General features: G+C 34.4%; 1 protein-coding gene across 1 annotated transcript in view; it reads right to left on the bottom strand.

Moving 5' to 3' along the window:
* Positions 1-19,322, bottom strand: part of LOC6031364 (UPF0047 protein YjbQ) — a 98,975-nt gene that overhangs the window by 3,802 nt on the left and 75,851 nt on the right. Inside the window, exon 3 of the mRNA XM_038251900.1 lies at positions 1,286-1,340. Within this exon, the coding sequence (XP_038107828.1) occupies positions 1,286-1,340 (55 nt within the window). The remainder of the gene's footprint in view (positions 1-1,285; positions 1,341-19,322) is intronic.

The raw sequence follows: 19,322 nt of genomic DNA, 5'->3' as shown, positions 1-19,322 counted from the left end.
ACCATCAAAAACCCTATTTTTTCAACATTTTTATTTTTAAAACCGCTGTAACTTCACAAGGATTGGACTTAGGACAATGGTCAATATGGAGACTTTTATGTAAAATTGTCTGGAGAATCGACTCTCGTGTTCGGTTTTTGAAAATTTTGACGTTTAGAGCACTTTTCAAAAAAACACTTTCAGTAAATGATTTTTGTATTTTTTTGGTGAGCTGCTCCATCCTGCATTTTTCGTGAGTCTTTTTGTAACATCTTAGGCTATTTTCAATTTTGAACGAAAAAAATCGTGGGCTCACCTTCAAATTTGACTTTTAAACTTAAAAATTAAAAAAATCTCATAAAAGTGGAGTGTTTTTTTCTTTCGGTGTATTTTTTTCGGAAAGCCCGTCAAATTTCGTACAAGTTTGTCTTTGACCACTTTTTGATACGATGCAACGGCTTCGAGATACAGCAATATTTAAATTACGAAACACAAAACTATTTAAAACCCTTCTCAAATGTCATTATCGAGTGTAACTAGCTCCATAAACACAAAAATGGCTTTTATAGGCCTAGGATAACATGTCTACAAAGTTTCATTGAAATCGGAGAGGGTCGAGAAAAAAGTACCTAAAAAATTGCTGTTTTGGGCTGGAATTGCTCAGTCACAACTTCAATGTCTTTCCGGTAAATTCATACACAATTTTCAAATCTAATCATAAAATATATTTATACAGGTGGTCAAGCTGAAACATGACTTCTTCAGGTAAAAAACTTTATGTGGTGGCTATAACTTTAAAACGGTTCACGATATTTAAATTTCTGTAAAATAAATTTCGATTGCACTTGCATTTCATTTTAAAAATCATTATTTTTTTTTTAAATCGGCAACACTGCCAAAAGAATTTGGACTAACTTAACCCATAGCTCAAAAGATGGCATGTTTTCACATCAAAAAATGATTATTTTACCCTATTATTTTTTTTGTTTGCACCAATATGAGTATGGAAATAGTTTTTTTTTGAGTGTAACTATTTTTTTCTGAAAGGTCCTTGCAAGTGCCTACAAACTTGCTGAAGACACAAAATCGATCAGGAAATCTATTCAGTCTGCTGTTCTAAAATTGATGAATTTTATTTTCACGGCAATGGTTTACAGAAGTCTCTGTTCTATTTGGAATGAATAGTTGAGATATTGTTTTTGAAGATTTTCAATAATTTGTATACTAATCGTGAGGCGTTTCTATTAGGAAATCAAGCTTGATTACGAAAATATTTGAACGATCTATGAACATTGCGTCAACTTACCGTACGTCTGGGTCCCAGCTTTCATTTAACGCTAAACTAGCTGACGTGTGTAAAACTGTAAGGAGAAGATAGGAAGATAAATTAATTAGAGGATGATTTTGAAAGTAAACAAGTTATTATAACATGATATGTAGAAATTTAATGAACGCTTCGATAGCCTAAGTAAATAAAAAAACAATTATGCTTTAAGTGTGATGAAAACGTGACAACTAGTCATTATCACCCTGAAGATCTCCCCTCCGAAAGGTGATCGTCGTCAGTCGATCATGTTTTCACAGTGTTTCGCCCAGCCTGTTATCAGTAATGTTGGAAGTGTGTTTGGCGCTGTTAACTTGGCCAGTGAACATCGTTAACAGTATGCAATTTACCGCAACAAAAAAAACTTGAAGAAGAAGCACCGTATGAATACAGAAAGCGAAATTTATCGCATGGAAAATGCAATATAGCACTAGCACACCACACTAAAGAGGGTGCCAGCAGCAGCCCCAAGAGTGGCAGCCACTAGTCACTTTCATTTTGTTAATGTGTTAATTAGTAACGCAATATAAGTTTAATGTAAACATTCGCCCACCACATACATCCGCTCGACTGCTGAAGTGCGCTGAATATCAAATCATCCAACTGAAGAGGAAGATAACTGGCTGAGCAATGCCAAGGTATGAACAACTTCCTTCACAGCAAACATCGATCCAGTCATGTTTAGGGAAGTCAATTTGCCAGTGCAATAAGATGCACCGCGTAAACTGGATACCCAACAACACAAAACATTCAGAGTGCATTACTTCGCGCCAATTTGTGCGAGTATTGTATGAGGGATATACGAAGTACCTTTACCGTACAAGTTGACCGTATATTTGAAGGCTTTAAAACGATACAACCCAACACAACTCGGCAGGGGGAAATTGTAGAAATGCAAATTTTTACCCCCGTTCGACATGCAATCGTGTTTGTGGATTGTTTCAAGGGTGTAAGTACGCTTGTTACACTTTTATAGACATTAACTTTACAACCTGCAATTGACAGCGAGCGTGGCGGAGACATAAGACTTTGACGAATCGATACAAAAGATTCGGAAAGAAGAACTGCAGCGTACTTTTTTTCCAAAAATATCCCAAGAAATTGGAATAAAAATTGATGTGGCTCATTTGCAAATGGTATGGAAAAATGTACGAAAAAAAAATTATACAACTGTTAAAGGGTTTTCATTCAAAATGATATATTAATGGGAATATTTTTTAATCCTGATTTGTTTGAGTGTGAGCATGAGAACAGCTGAGGTTATCCATACAAATGTGTCATGAAAATAATATTATATTAGAACAGCTATTTCTACACAAGAATTTTTCTTATCGATTTCGTGCCTTCAGCAAAGATGTTGATTATGGTTAGGAAAATTTAGGGAAAATTTATACAATTTGAAAATGTTTAATTCAATTCAATTCAATTCAATTTGTGTTTTTATTAGAATTTAGCAGTTCTGCTCCAGAATGTAACATTTGCAATTCAGAGATTTGCAGAACCTTTCAACTGAGATCAATTCATGAGCCTTTGCAGGGAGGGTACATATTTCTACGTTTAGATTTTTTTAGCTGAGTGCTCTTTTAGGGTTTTTTTTTAGAAAAAAAACCCCTAGATCTATGTTTGAAAATGTTGAAGAAGACTTGAAAATGTAATATCTTGCCTTTTTGAAAAGTTAGATGAAATTTTAAAACAATGAAAATGTTTATAAAATAACAAACATATAAGAACATTCAACGAAATGTTAATTTTTTCATAGAAAATGTGATCAATAAGTGAGGACTAATGGTTAATGCTTGAGAATCTATTTTTTAGAGTAAATTTTCATTTCTTTCTATTTGCTATACTATTAGATTTTTTATTTTAAAGTTAAAAATGAGTGATTCTCTGGACTAGCCATGAGCCTTAGAGGGTTATCATTGCAAATCTGATCAATGGTTTCCAAGATATCTCAAAAACTCTCCTATAACTCAAAACCGGTGCACTTAACCCTCTACTGGCCAAATTTTTTTCGAACGTTTTTATTTGTCCCGTGTTCAGTCATTTTGAGCAACTTTTGTTCCTCTTTACTACTCTTGTTTTATGTTATTCTTGTTTTATTTTTAGTATTTTAATTTGCATTTATCTTGTTTAGCTTGTGTTTGTTTTTTTTTTGGTAGTATTTGACTTATTCTACCACCTCCTATCATTATATTTTGCCTTTCTATTTTTTTTAAATGTTTTTTCAGTCACTTTTTAAATTTTTTGCGTGTTTTTTTAAATTTTCGAAAAAAGAAAGGCACCATTATCATATAAATTGTAAAAAAATGCGTAGAGGCATAGTTTGGGACACTACAACAATACTGCATTCTTTTTTTACTTAAAATATAGGAAATGTTAGTAAAAAAACACAGTCAAAAACGACCCCTAAAAAAATGACATTTTTCAAAATATTGTCAAAGTCACACAATTTAAACTTCCAACCCTAAAATTTTCTAAAATTTTAAGAGTTCTTCTTTTCAATGCCTTTTTTGGATCAAAAATTTGTTGAAAATGGATTTTTTTGCGATTTTTTCGTCATGCACTATAGCTTAAAAGTTGGCACTTTTTGACTTCTGAAACAATACAACAATACAAAAAAAAATCGAAGGGGATATATTTTTGCAAAATTTAGATTTTGTGATAAAAAGTTATTTAAAAATGAGTATTTTTTCTTAATAGTTTTTTTTTTTTGGAGGGTGGTCCAGCCGCACATCGTTGATGTTGAAACCTCTAAACTGGGCCCTCGTCCTGTCACGTCCGTCAGTAGTCTTGTCGTACATTACAACTAGAATTAGATCTGCCAATGAATTAGTACACTTCGATCAAATAAACACTGACGCTGTATGGATCTGACTCTAGAATAAATGCACAGTTGTGTGTTATTCATAAGTCCAACTTATTCAACTATTCATTTAAGTCCAAATATTCATTTGCTAACTACTTTGGATTGAAAATCTAAACTTTAATCTAAAATCCTCTAAACTTAATGTTCATTCATTCCTTTAACTGTTGTAGTAATGCTTCTATCAAAAACAATAAAAAAATATGAACTGATATACATATAGGATAGAAATCGCGATTTGAAAATGATGACCATTTACGTCAAAAGATCCGTAGTTCGTCGATTTGTAACAATGGTCGATACAACCATAATCCGAAAACCGTTAGTTCAACAGATCAACGAATTTTGTCCGATATCATTACATTATTGAATGATTGAGACTATATGGACAGTTTGACATAAAAGAATTTCTAGTATTCTACATCAATCAAAGTTTATTGACAGCATTACTCTTACTTAACAATTGCAACTAACTTTAACACCGAATAGATATGGAAAGGATACAGTTTTATTTTAAATGCTAATGCTAAGCAACAAATCAATTGTACTATCCTGAAGTCCCGACCTAAATCCCACATTGTGATAGTGAAAAAGTCACAGAAGCAGCGGTGTCTTGTGCAATTGTGATATTTTCACTATCGGAGAACTACCTAGTTCACGAAGACAGCTTATCGGTCAATGCTTAAGCCCTGGGGCTGCGACAAAGCGAGTTCTCGTAGCATGAAGTGGTGTCCATAGTAGAGCGTCCAATTTCCCGTCCCGGGAAAAAAATTCCCGGGAATTCCAGGGATTTCCCGAAAAAAAAAAATATTTCCCGTTTCCCGGGAAATTTGTAAATTTCCCGGGAATTCCCGAAATTCAAGCAAAAGTATAGATTTTTTTTAACTTTTTGGCACATTTTTTAAATTTGAATAAAAAATTGTTAAAGAACTATAATTTATTTTGTTCAATTCAATTTACTGTTTATATTGAACTTATCAGTTTGTCTGAAATTTTCAAGACATGGTTTTTTTAGATGGTGTTAATTTCTGAAGCATTTATAACTAGAAATAAATCTTGTTTTTTTGTTGGGTAACACAAATTATGATTTTTGGAATGAAAATATACTCTTATATTTTTGGTACGTTTTTAAACGAATGTTATAAAATGATGTTATATCATTTGAAAATATAGTATCCCTTCCCGCCAAGATCAAAATTGAGAATTTCGGTGATCACTAAAACCCATTTGCTCAGATAATTTCCGAATTTTCAATTATGTTACAGGGGCGTAACAGGTATTAATATGATACTTTTTAACTACTTTTTTTGACTATGAAAATTCTTTTTATCGGAGTCATTTCTTAGGCTGAATCATACAAAAAATCATTAAAAAACTACTTCGTGTAATCAGGTACCAACAACACAAAAAAATGAACATATTTCAGAAACTCGCTCAAAATATTTGAAAACTTGTGATTGCATAAAAATGGTATTTCAAGTGAAAAGGCAGATTTTTAAAAAGATTTTCAGTAAGATTTTTTCCTGAAAAAAAATATTTGTCATAAAAATCATATTTTCTAAGTTATTTTTTAGTTTAGACTTAACAATCACAGTCACAGAGACACAATTGGAAGCAATTTTGTGGTTTTGTAGCATGGGTTCATTTTGTTCACTGTCCACACACTGTGATTTAAAAAATAATACTTCCTAAAAGAAAATACTTGTTTGATATTTTGTACAAATGGAAAGACAGCATATTAATTTAGAAAATTTATGTATTTTCATGAAGTTATATTTTTTTTACAAGCAGTCAAGGTATCAATTGATCCTTATACTTATTTGGACCATTTTTGTTGCAAATTTACAAAAAAAGTGCAAAATATCAATCAGAACCCGGTTCAGAACAATTTTTGATAAATTTAAAATTTCCCGGGAATTCCCGGGAAATTTGTTGAATATTTCCCGTTTCCCGGGAATTTTGTTACCCCGGGAAATTGGACGCTCTAGTCCATAGTGCTTACAAAAAAGAATATATACCCAAATTTTAACTAATGCACTAAGATCAAATCATGCCCCTTGACTTTACAAGGCCCAGGGAGTATTTTTTCTTAATAGTTCAAATCATAACCTACAACATTGTTGAAGACACCAAACTTTAAAAAAAATCAAAAGGTTACAGCTGATTGAATGTTTACGTCCCATTTTTGTATGGAAAGCAGCCAAAATTGTTTAGAGACTTGTATGAGACTTGTAACCAATGACACAAAAAAGCTTCTTTGGTCATAGAGAAGGCCCCCACAAAGTTTGAGCCAAATAAAAAAAATACAAAAAATAAAAATGATCGAAGATGGCCGATTTCGTAGAGAGTTGCTCAGAGGACAAAATTTCATTAAAGTATGTCGAATACAACACATTTTTAGCATTTAATGTACACGAGATATAAGTCATTTTGCCATAATTCAAAATTTGAGCACTTGAAAGGACTTTTAAAGAGTAGTTGTAACATAGAATTATTCGTTTTACTAAATACAGCATAATGTTCTGCAGTTTTTATGTGACTAAACAATTATAAATATAGGAAAACCATATCGAAAACTACGAAAACAACAAAAAACAAATGTAGCCTAGAATTATTTGAAATTTAATTTAAGGTTACATTTTTCTATTCCAACTAAGTTATTTTCTTGATATTTGATATTCGTCCGTCGTCCTTAATAGACTTTTGGTTAAAGTTGGCATGTAGTTTTTTTTTGTAGTAAAACGTTAATGTCCCCAACATTATAACTCTTTCTCGAGATACAGGATTTCCAATATTTTCATAGCAGTTCAGTATGGAACGCCCCATATTTGTTGGGAGACTTTTACGGAAAAATTAATGATTAATATAGCTTATACAGTCCAAACTCAATTATCCGAAGCCTCGATCAGAGAAGTTGCGATTAACAGAAATTCAAAGAAACAACGGAGAATAGAATCATTTTATTTGTGTTTTGTAACATCAACCTTGAGTTCAGCGAGCTCATGTAAGTGAAATTCGAGTGCTTAATGTAATCCAGTGATTGAGAACCTTGAGTACATCGTGTTCCCACAAATGTCCAAGACACGACTACACTTTGTGGTCAACTGTAAGAACAAAAAAAAGAAATGCCTACTACACCCAACCAGAAATTGTCAGGTTGAACTGCATGCGATTATGCCAGCTAGGGGAAATCTACCCTTTCCAATCAAACACCTATCTTCGTCATATGGAGAGTTTGATGCTCGATTAAAGCTCCAAAAATACTATTTGGGCTATAAACTTACCAGCAACAGCACCGCCTCGAGTAAGCACGCAAATTTATGCCACTTACTGGCCAAAAAGATCACATTTAATGCACTTTTGATCATAATTTGTATTTTGCGAGACCACTTCTCATCATTTTGTTGGCACACACAGTGACACACACGAGAATCCCTCAAACGCTTAATGAATATCGCCAAAATTAACTTTTCACTTTCGCTTACTTTTCCACGGCGCTTAAGATATGAAATTGCTTCCAACTACCGGCAACATGTTCTTTTGATCATTAGTAAGGCTCTCACTTGAAGAATAATCCCGAAGAATGTAATAAATTAGCAAGCGCCATCAAAAAAACAAACGCGCCAAGTCGTTTGACGTTTCAATTTTCACTTTGCATTCCAATCGAAGGCTGAAGAAAACCGAGCGAGAGACGAAGGCAAAAAAGAACAAAGGCTGGCCCTCAACACCACCAGCAGCACAGCCAGCGATGCCAGGAAACTTTCCCTATAAATGCCACTTTTCGTGAGTGTTCGTTTGAACTGTCAGCGCAAATGGCAACACTCGACAGAGTGTTGGAAGAAAAAAGAACTAAGCCGATATTAGAAAAATGGGCGTGGCCCAATGCATTCGCCTCGATTAGAATACCCTTGGGAATTTTTTTTTTGGTAAATGCTTGGTAAAGAAATAGAATAACTTTTAGTGAAAGTGAAAATAAACAGAAATGTTCACAAAAACTTGCTCTACTCGTTGGTGTACTTGGTTTTAGTAAAATTCAAGGGAGACTCTAGATTATCCAGCATCATTCAAACACGACCGCTTATTAGGATTAAAATGGGTAGATTTCCCCTAGCATGTTAAAATAAATTAATAGTCATTTAAATTTTCCACCGATTGGCATAAAGTTTCCGCGTCACATTTCTTCAACACAGCAAAGAACACTGCTTGCACTGCTGATTGTTGTTGCATTCGGCGACACAACCCGACACCCAAGAAACGCCGGAAACAGCTTGCTTTCCTTATTCGTGCCATAATGGCGGTCGGCAGCATTCGAAGGATGTGTCAACCGTTTGCCACCGTCGTCGTTGCCGGCTTCCACACTTTTTTGTGTCGTGAAGCAAAAACAACAACAACAACAAAAACGGCCAACTCGCCGAGACTTGGTCTCCTTTAGCAACTTATGGGCGAATAGAGGTGAATAACGAGCAGAAGTGGTATGTATTGTTTTTTTTTTCTCCAGCTCTGCTTCTGCTGCTGCTTCTTTTTCTGTCAACTAATCAGCACTTGCAACAACAGGTGATTAATGGAAGTGGTTGAGGGAGCCTCGGGGCAATACATTTCCCGTTCCCTTGACAGAAGGCTATATGGACCGGAAAATTTATGGTACTTAGCGAACGCTTAAGCAATTGTGGAAAGTCGCTAATTGATTTCAGTGACCGCGACACGCAAAATAGCTATAAAGTGAATGACACTTATTTCAAAATGAAATTTCACATTGTTTCGAAGCAGGGGAATTTTGAATTAAAAAGAAAATGACAAAAATGGGATGTTTGGGTAAGCTGCTGAAAGTATGACTACAGGATTTTCAGGAAATTGGGTGCGAATAATCCAAAATTAAACTATCAGAATTCGCATACTTTGCAATAATCGATAAATACGTGATGATTCCTGTTTTGCATAACGGTATAGGAAGTTTAAAAATAGGTCGAGGACCCGATTCTAACTTTGTTTAGGCGAAGCCGGACAATGCCTAATGAGAATGACCTAGGAATTTGCCGCCAGGTTTTCGGCCATTTTCGTTAATATAGTAGCAAGAGGGCTAACAGTACTTTACACTCGGCCCTGAGTTAAGCTGTATCAACATAATCCAAGTCTGATACTAACTATACTTGATCATAATTTCGCTGTCGGCCACTCACAAACTATCACACTCACTAACGCAATCAAAATAGTGATGCTTTTAATGCTGCAAACTAATAAGCACTTAATTTAAAAATCATTGCTTAATCCACCTTAAGGTGGTTGGTGCCTTCCTCACATTAATATACTCTTGATAGGGTTATCAGATTTTCATCCGATTGCACTCATTGGAAAGGTCGTTTGATTACACATCCAACGATGGGTCGCACGATTGATAAGGACATAATTTTCATCAAAATTTCAGAGATTCGGCTTCAAAAAGGTGGATAATGAACAGTTAAGTGCTCATAACTTTTGATAGGGTCTTATTAGGTCTTATTACCTATTCAACGATGGGTTGCATGATAGATCCGGACAACGTTTTCATCAAAATATTTGAGATCCGGCCTCCAAAAGTGCATAAATAACACTTAACTGCTTATAACTGTGGATGGGGTGGTCAGATTTTCAATCTTTTAAACGCATTGGAAAGGTCTTTCAAATACCTTTCTAACAATATATAGCATGCAGGGGTTTCTTACAAAAACCACCCTTTTTACAATCTTCCAAAGTTTAGCTAAAATCGTTTTTTAGCATAACTTTTGAAATACTTTTCTAAACTTCATAATATTAACTAGGGTCTTGTGGGACCTCAAGACAAATCGAATGAGACCAAAACGGTCCAAATCGGTTCAGCCAGTCCGGACATAATTGTGTGCATATTTTTCGGTGCACGGACTCACATCCAGACACACGCGCAGATATTTGTTCAGAATTTGATTCTGAGTCGAAAGGTATACGTGAAGGTGGGTCTAGGAGGTTGAATAAAGAAGTTAATTTTTCGAGTGATTTTAAAGCCTTTCCTCATTTAGGTGAGGAAGGCAAAAAGTATCGCCATCATCAACCAGATGCAACTATCAATTATTACTTTCTGCATTATTGGGAGCATGGCATTGGAATCGTAACCCCGTAACCAAAGTTGGCATTGGTTTGGCGGGGGTTGTGGTTTTCCAATTGATTAGTGTGCTGGAGATGGACGTTTTTTGCTTTCCTAGAAAAAATAACGAGTGCCAAGATTGGATAGATGTCATTCCATTTCATGATAGTTGTAACCAAAGTGTTGCCAAACAATCGTTTCACAGTGATAACTTATTCAACGTGACTTCATCAATATTTGGTTTATAATGCAAAATTGTGCCTTTTTCAAATTAAGTCTTGAAGATGAAGACTTAGCACACCGGTTTGTTAGTTGTTCACGAGTAACTGCTGCTTGGACAGTCTTGCAAACAGAAGTAGCCAGACTGCACAGTACCACTTTCTCTTTTGAAAGTTTACGTTTCCCAGATTTAAAATTACCTAATATTGTAAAATTTAAAATACTAAAACTCTTTATAAATTATATTATTTTTGTGGATAAAACCAACAATCAGGTAGATATAGAGGCACTGAAGTGTTGTTTGCAAAGCATCTAAATATGCAATCAGGTTAATGAAATGTAACTAGTTTTATACAAACAAAGACAAATAAATATTTTTACAAAAAAAAAGTCTTGATTTTTTTTTCAATATTATTATATTTTTATTTTATTCTTCGTTTTCTTTGTTCAATATTGTCAGAAAATCATGATTATTCACAATGGGTAATTCTCCGCCAACTTACACGAAATTGGTAAAAGTTGTCGCGACCCCTCTTCGATGTGCATGAAACTTTGTCCGAATGGATAGCTTTTGACCCTGGTCATGAATCTGAGGTCCGTTTTTTGATATCTCGAGACGGAGGGGCGGTACGACCCCTTCCATTTTTCCATTTTGAACATGTTTTCAACTTTTTTTCCGTAAAATCGCGATAACTTGTGATGGTTATAAGCAAACCCCCTATGTTTGTATATAACAACATTGCTAAACTCTAAAAAAACAAACCTGCAAACACGAATTTTAAAATAAATAATTTTTTTCTAAATTAAAAAAATGATCCTTCTGGGTTAACGTAGATTTGCAGAGTACATGAAAATTCCCATAAAATGACATGACCCAAACATTTTTACTGTTAAGTGACTGAAAATGGCAGAGTTTTTAAAAGATTTTTTATATTTTTTTTCGATGAAAATAACGTTTTTTGGGAATTTTGAGTACGTCATCAAATTAGGCGTCTGATTTTACCTAACAATCCCTTTGACACCAAATTTCCATCTCATCACCTTTTCAGGTTGCAAACTATTGAAAAACATGTTTTTTTTGCATGTTCAAAAAATTTATGGGTCGTACCGCCCCTCCGTTTCGAGACATAAAAAAGGACCTCGGATTCGTGATCAGAGACAAAAGTTACCCCTTAGAACAAAGTTTCTAGAAAAAAAATGTTTTATTTTATTTTGTTCATGATTTGATTATTCGAAGTCCCATAAAAACCTTCGGATAATCGAGCTATGGATAATCGAAACTTTGGATGATTCAGGCTTTGGATAATCGGACTATATACGTTTTCAACTATTTATAAAATGAATATGAGGACATTTTGATGCACCATTGCCAAGATATAGTTTAAATAAACAAACGGGTGCCACGATATCTCAACACTGATTTGACCAAATCAGCATTAATTTGACACGCAAGTCAAAATGTTATTATAAATAAATTGTGTATATTGGGAAATGTACCTGAGCAGTTCTCTACGAAATCGATCTTTTTTTTTAATTTTAGTATTTGTATTTTTCAATCCGGCTGAAACTTATATGGTGCTTTTGGTATGCCCAAAGAAGAATCATTAGTATGTCCATAAAATTTTCCATACAAATTTGGCAGCTGTCCATACAAAAATAAGGCATGAAAATTCAAAAATCTGTATCTTTTGAAGGTATTTTTGATCGATTTGGTGACTTCGGAAAAGTTGTAGGTATGGATAAAATATTGTTTTTTTTTTTTTGAAAATCAAGTTTTAGTGACAAAAAATTAACTAAAAATCATCAATTTTTATACCGTGTATCCTTTTTTTCAGTGTAGTCACTGAAAAAAATGATACACTGTAAAAAAAATGATGATTTTTATTTAAATTTTTGTCACTAAAACTTGATTTACAAAAAAAAAACAATATTTTACAAATTATTATTCACAAAAAACAATATTTTGGATATGTTTTAGGGTACATCAAATGCCAAATTTTCAGAAATTTCCAGGCTGTGCAAAAAATATTTGAACAAGCTATAAATTTTTGAATCAATACTGATTTTTTCAAAAAAAAAAAAATCGAAATATTGGTCGCCAAAATTTTTTCAACTTCATTTTTCGATGTAAAATCAAATTTGAAATCAAAAAGTAGGGGAACTATACCCTTCCTCAGCCTATTTCTATTATCGGCCTATCAGCACTTTGATCATGAAATAAAGGTTGAATAAAGTGTTTTTGAACGTTCCAAATAATAAATAGCTTAAATCAAAGTGAGCAAGCAACTCTTCATGGTTGATACATCTGAAATTGTTGATTTAATAGCGGAAAACGGCAAAATGATGAGAATTAGCTTAGCTTTTTGGACAATAGTCGCAGTTTTTCATTTTTTAAATTGGTGCACATGTTTGCCCACCTTTGGAAAACATATTTTTGAAAAGCTGAGAAAATTCTCTATATTTTGCTTTTTTGATTTTTGTTGATGCGACCTTTAGTTGCTGAGATATTGTCACGCAAAGGTTTAAAAACAGAAAAACTTACGTTAATGCAAGGGTTTAAAAACATGAAAATTTACGCTAATGCAAAGGTTTAAAAACAGGAAATTTTCTATCGTCGATATCTCAGTAACTAATGGTCCGATTTACAATGTTAAAATATGAAACATTCATGAAATTTTCCGATCTTTTAGAAACCAATATTTTCAAAAAAATTAAATCAAGACTAACATTTCAAATGGGCAAAACATTCAATATTACGTCTTTTTTGTGGCAAATATTTCGATTTTTTGAAAAAAAATCAGTATTGATTCCAAAATTCATAACTCGGTCAAAGATTTTTAGCACAACCTGTAAATTTCAGAAAAGTTGGGATTTAATGTCCCTCTATTGTGTTTTTTTTTGCAAATCAAGTTTTACTGACAAAAAGATGAATTAAAATAACCAAATTTTATTTACCGTGTATCATTTTTTTCAGTGTAGTCCTTATCCATACCTACAACTTTGCCGAAGACACCAAATCGATCAAAAATTCCTTCAAAAGTTACAAATTTTCGAATTTTCATACATCATTTTTGTATGGACTGCTGCCAAATTTGTATGGAAAATTATATGAACAAACTAATTATGCAAAATCGCTTCTTTGGGCATACCAAAGGCACCAACAAAGTTTCAGCCTGATTAAAAAGTACAAAAAAATCAAATGACCAAAATCTCAGAGAATTGCTCAGCATACAAAGTTTAAAAACAAACCTTGTGAAACCCAACCACGCCTGAAGACGAGATGGGATCGTAGGTTCGTCAGAACACTATGAAAACTAGTATTTAGTTGCTCAAAATGATCTTCTATGACCTTCGAGGGAAACAAACCAAAAAGAAAACATTAGGGCAATAGAGGGTTATTTTTTCCCGTCAATGTAAAAAAAGGAATCAACTAGCAGTTCTTCACCACTAACCAACGGAAATATGACCCGGAACGCGACTTGACCGAAGGAAAGGGACACACCCCTTCCACTCCTCTTTTAATCCACGGAAACCAAAAGAGCATTTTTTGTCGCCTGAAATCTATCCTTTTGCTTCTTGATGGCGAAGAAGTTGTACTGGTTGCGTTGTTCCGCATATCGATGATACCCGATCTAATCTTGTTTATCTATTCGGTTGATTTTGTGTATCAGTTTTCTATTGGCTGTGATCCCTACACTGATGTGTCACCCATCATAAAGTTGGCGCGATGTCGTAAGTTTAGTGACATTTGGTTTTATTGCTTGGTTTTATCTGGATTTAAAACAAATCAATTTTATCTCATTTAGATCAAATGAATTTATTATACAATTATCAAATAGTAGTTTATGCAACAAGTTGCAAAAAGAGGATTTTTTCAGCACGAGTCGTACATTTATCCAACGAGGTTCACCGAGTTGGATAAATACGACGAGTGCTGAAAAATCAAGTTTTGCAACGAGTTCCATACAACATTTTTTGCAATTTCGAAAAACACCCATTGAGTGAAATTTTAAGTCGAATTTTCATGTATTTTGTCAATAAATCGTTTAAATCAAAAAAATGTTGAAAAGTGTTACTTTTCGAAACAAGTGCTGAAAAGTTCAACTTTTCAGCACCCATTTCAGTGCTGAAAAGTAGAACTTTTCAGCATTTATTTTGAAAAGTGTTGCTATTCGATTCTGTTATTTTTGGTACAGAAAAGTAGGCTATTTCGTCGTTCAAGAATGACAGGAAAAAGTAAGTAGTTTCACGACGGAATTGCAAAAAATATATTTGCATTTAACTAAGATTTAAGGACAAAACATTTTTCAGAATCTTCGAAAGAAAGGTACATCCGGTACATGTTGAACTTTTACGCTCCCAGTAACAGCGACTCACATGAACCAATTAAAGGGTGCTCTACCTCTCCCATAAATCGACCGCCCCACACGACTATTTCTCGCGGATCTACTGCTCCACCGGCTGCACCAACCTGTCCATAAATTCCTGTAATCTATGCTGTAAAAGCGACGGACGTGAAGGCAGCAACACCAGCCAGAAGCTCATCACTCACCGTCTACGAGTGCTGCGGCTTTGGCCTACCTGGTGTCTACTCAGATGCCACCACTAGCACAGGTTGGTCCTGTCGCGGCCAAACCCGACATAAGGAGGCAGGACCGCACAATGTTGATGCGGATGTGCTGCTGCTGCTGCTGCTTTCTTCATTTCAAATTCACGATGCCAAAAATCTGCCACCAGCTCGGGTCATGTACAGTAGCGTACAAACACACATACAGACATTAGCCGAACGACACCGGGGTTTTCCGCAGACCATCCCATAGACCTAGGTAGAGAATGTTTGAAGAGACTCGGGCGCCGCGGCCAACTCGTATCTCTTGGGGGGTACTTCATTGAGAAATGTGTATTGAGTCGGGCTCAGCATCGATCGTGCATCATCAGGATTTACGATGTTTGCCATTAGAGTGTATGTCTATCGCAAATTTGGGGTGATTTTTTATCATGCTCTTACTTTGAAGTATTTCAAGCGGGTTCTTAGATGGCAAGAAACGAGAAATGTAAAGAAGACGCTAAAAATTCAGTAGAAAAGCAACACACTCTGTACATCCAAAATCCAGCTAACGAGTGTCCACTTGAAGATGCACGTTACATTTACTGCCACCATCCCACACAACCAGCCACGTGTAGCATTACAAAGAAAAAGCATAATCATCGAAAGGGCGGCGAGGCGCGGCCTTCACGTCCTCCTAACATAGCCGGAGGAGGCCGTCAAAAGGACCAATCCCATGTTGCCGGTGTTGTTGTTGTTGTCGTTTCGGTTTCCATTTTTTTGTGTGTGTATGTATGTGCATTGAAGCGAACCCATTTCAAGAGCATACTCACAGCCCGATAGTTTTGCCTTACAAATAGCTAAATAAGAGAGAGAGAGAGAGGGGGTGGGGGTGGAAGGATACTCCTAGTCCTAGTCGATTGTGTAGTTTATTTATGAATTGAAAATGTGGGCCACGAGGAAAATGTATGCCGGAATTGATAGTTTTGACGTGCAACATAAACGGCAAACGGCATTCAGGTGAAGTTGGAAGCAAACAACTAGAGAGCTTTACGGGGCGCCCATCACATCCACTCGAGCCAGCCACGGAATCGATGCAGAGCGAATGTGTACAGCCATAGCTGATCCGCACACAACAGACTCCTTGTAACGGGGGTGGGGTAAACTGTCAATTTATACACATTTTGTATTACTACTTTTTTCTAATACCTTCGGAAATTGAGTTGGAGCATAAATAAGACAGAAAAAAAACATTGCGCAAAAATAGCGAACATTATCAATAAATCTTCCCGGCAACTCAAGTGCAAAATAGCCGCCATAAACGAGCATCAACGAAAGTGTCTGTTCAATCCGCGATAACAGCGCACTTATTTATTTTGCCTCCTTCTTTATTCCAACCAGGCTCTAAGGTGCGCACCGAGTGCACTTTTTGCAAACTACAAAGCTAATTAAGAGCTATCGAAAAAAAAACTTGAAAGAAGCCGAAATCGATAGCACCCGATAGCGTGGTGATTGAAGCAAGATGGATTGAAGGCCGAAACGTCGGCCGAGGTTGCCGGTTCGTTTAGAACTGACTGAGCCATGTCAAATCAAACATATCCGTTGTCGTTCATCCGATCAATGCTATGTTTTGACCGAATGGTAGCATTGATAACTAATAAATTTGAATGTGTTTGAAAAAAAGACTGGCAGTTGATTTATGCTGATGAAAAACAGGATAAATTATGCAAACTAACCATGAAAAGCAATATAATTACTTTTTAAATCATAGATTGTGTTAATTTTGAAAAGCCGAGATTAAATAATACAACTACTCGAAGAAGGTCGATTCGCTAATGACCAGTTCTTTTCAAAAGAGTTATGACATATTTATCGTTTTGGTTGTTACATTTCGAATAACATAATGGGGTATCCAATACACTACGTATACATGACGAAATCCAGTCTGCAACAAATCACCGTTCCCATGGGTAGTTCAAAAATATAATACTACATACACCCAAAGCTAAAGACCAAACGGATAGTTCTTCCGAAAAGCAACGAGATGAAAGTTCTATTTTGCGAGAGTATACGAATCGTGTTTAATCGTTCATTGAAACAGTTCATCCCATTGAGTGACTTATATGGACAAATGACCGCCAATTATTCACCGAATCATGGTGGCCGATACGGCAAAGGCGCGTTTCGATATGCCGAAGGTCTTGGGTTCGAGACTCGGTCACGACACTTTTTTTAAGGGTGAACTTTTTGGAAAATGAACCCACGAGTTAAGTACTCTCGTTGATTTTGGGATTTATCCCTTTCGTCCATTCACAGTACCATTGTATTACATCTGAGCAATTCTCTACGAAATCGGTCTTTTTTCTTCAATTTTAATTTTTGTATTCTTTAATCCGACTGAAACTTTTTTGGTGCCTTCGGTATGCCCAAAGAAGCCATTTTGCATCATTAGTTTGTCCATATAATTTTCCATACAAATTTCGCAGCTGTCCATACAAAAATGATGTATGGATATTCAAAAATCTGTATCTTTTGAAGGAATTTTTTGATCGATTTGGTGTCTTCGGCAAAGTTGTAGGTATGGATACGGACTACACTGGAAAAAAATGATACACGGTAAAAAAAAATTGGTGATTTTTTATTTAACTTTTTATCACTAAAATTTGATTTGCAAAAAAACACTATTTTAAATTTTTTTTATTTTTTGATATGTTTTAGAGGACATAAAGTGCCAACTTTTCAGAAATTTCCAGGTTGTGCAAAAAATCATTGACCGAGTTATGATTTTTTTAATCAATACTAATTTTTTCAAAAAATCGAAATATTGGTCGCAAAAAAATTTCAACTTCATTTTTCGATGTAAAATCAATTTTGCAATCGAAAAGTACTTCAGTAAAATTTTGATAAAGTGCACCGTTTTCAAGTTAAATCCATGTTTAGGTGACTTTTTTGAAAATAGTCGCAGTTTTTCATTTTTTCAAATTAGTGCACATGTTTGCACACTTTTGGAAAAAATATTTTTGAAATGCTGAGAAAATTCTCTATATTTTGCTTCTAAGGACTTTGTTGATACGACCTTTAGTTGCTGAGATATTGCAATGCAAAGGTTTAAAAACAAGAAAATTGATGTTTTCTAAGTCTCACCCAAACAGCCCACCATTTTTTAATGTCGATATCTCAGCAACTAATGGTCCGATTTTCAATGTTAATATATGAAACATTTGTGAAATTTTCTGATCTTTTCGAAAACATTATTTTCAAAATTTTCAAATCAAGACTAACAATAATAATATTGAATGTTTGAAATTTGACCAATATTTCGATTTTTTGAAAAAATCAGTATTGATTAAAAAATTCATAACTCGGCCAATGATTTTTTGCACAACCTGGAAATTTCTGAAAAGTTGGCATTTTATGTTCTCTAAAACATATCAAAAAATTAAAAAAAAAATAAAAATAGTGTTTTTTTGCAAATCAAATTTTAGTGATAAAAAGTTAAATAAAAAAATCACCAAATTTTTTTTACCGTGTATCATTTTTTTCCAGTGTAGTCCGTATCCATACCTACAACTTTGCCGAAGACACCAAATCGATCAAAAAATTCCTTCAAAAGATACAGATTTTTGAATTTTCATACATCATTTTTATATGGACAGCTGCGAAATTTGTATGGAAAATTATATGGACAAACTAATGATGCAAAATGGCTTCTTTGGGCATACCGAAGGCACCAAAAAAGTTTCAGTCGGATTAAAAAATACAAAAAAAAATCGAATGACCGAAATCCTAGAGAACTGCTCATCTTTATCCTTTCGTATGCCGATGCCCAATTCTGGATGAACATTAATTTTATAGCAGAATTTTTTTTTTTTTTTTGGTAAAAAGTGTAGTGTAATTTTAATATTGCAATCTTCCAAAAACGACGAGTTGAAAATGCATATTTATATGCCATCAAAAGACACTTAAAAACTATGCAAATGTGAGTTCATGAATTAGAAATTTTAAACCATAAATAACAGTTTTTTGTGAATGTTTGCACGCCTCAAATATGAACAAATCTTAGCGGGTTAAAAAAAACTTGATAATTTCAATGTATTTTAATTTTCAAGCGAATTCAAATGATTATAGATTTATTTAAATGGAGGAGGCAGACATCTAGGTTTTCTATAAAACCCATGTTTTTAAATACCTAGGTAAAAACGTTGTTATGGTTTCGTTTGAGCAATCTGCCAAAAATGTATGGACTTTCGTAATTTTTGTTCTCGCGGATTAAACTTACAATTTGCTCAGGTATTTA

This window comes from Culex quinquefasciatus, chromosome 2 (assembly GCF_015732765.1).
Source record: "Culex quinquefasciatus strain JHB chromosome 2, VPISU_Cqui_1.0_pri_paternal, whole genome shotgun sequence".
Classification (NCBI taxonomy): domain Eukaryota; kingdom Metazoa; phylum Arthropoda; class Insecta; order Diptera; family Culicidae; genus Culex; species Culex quinquefasciatus.
The sequence above is the reverse complement of the archived record's forward strand: the minus strand, read 5'-3'. Positions and strand labels throughout refer to the sequence as shown.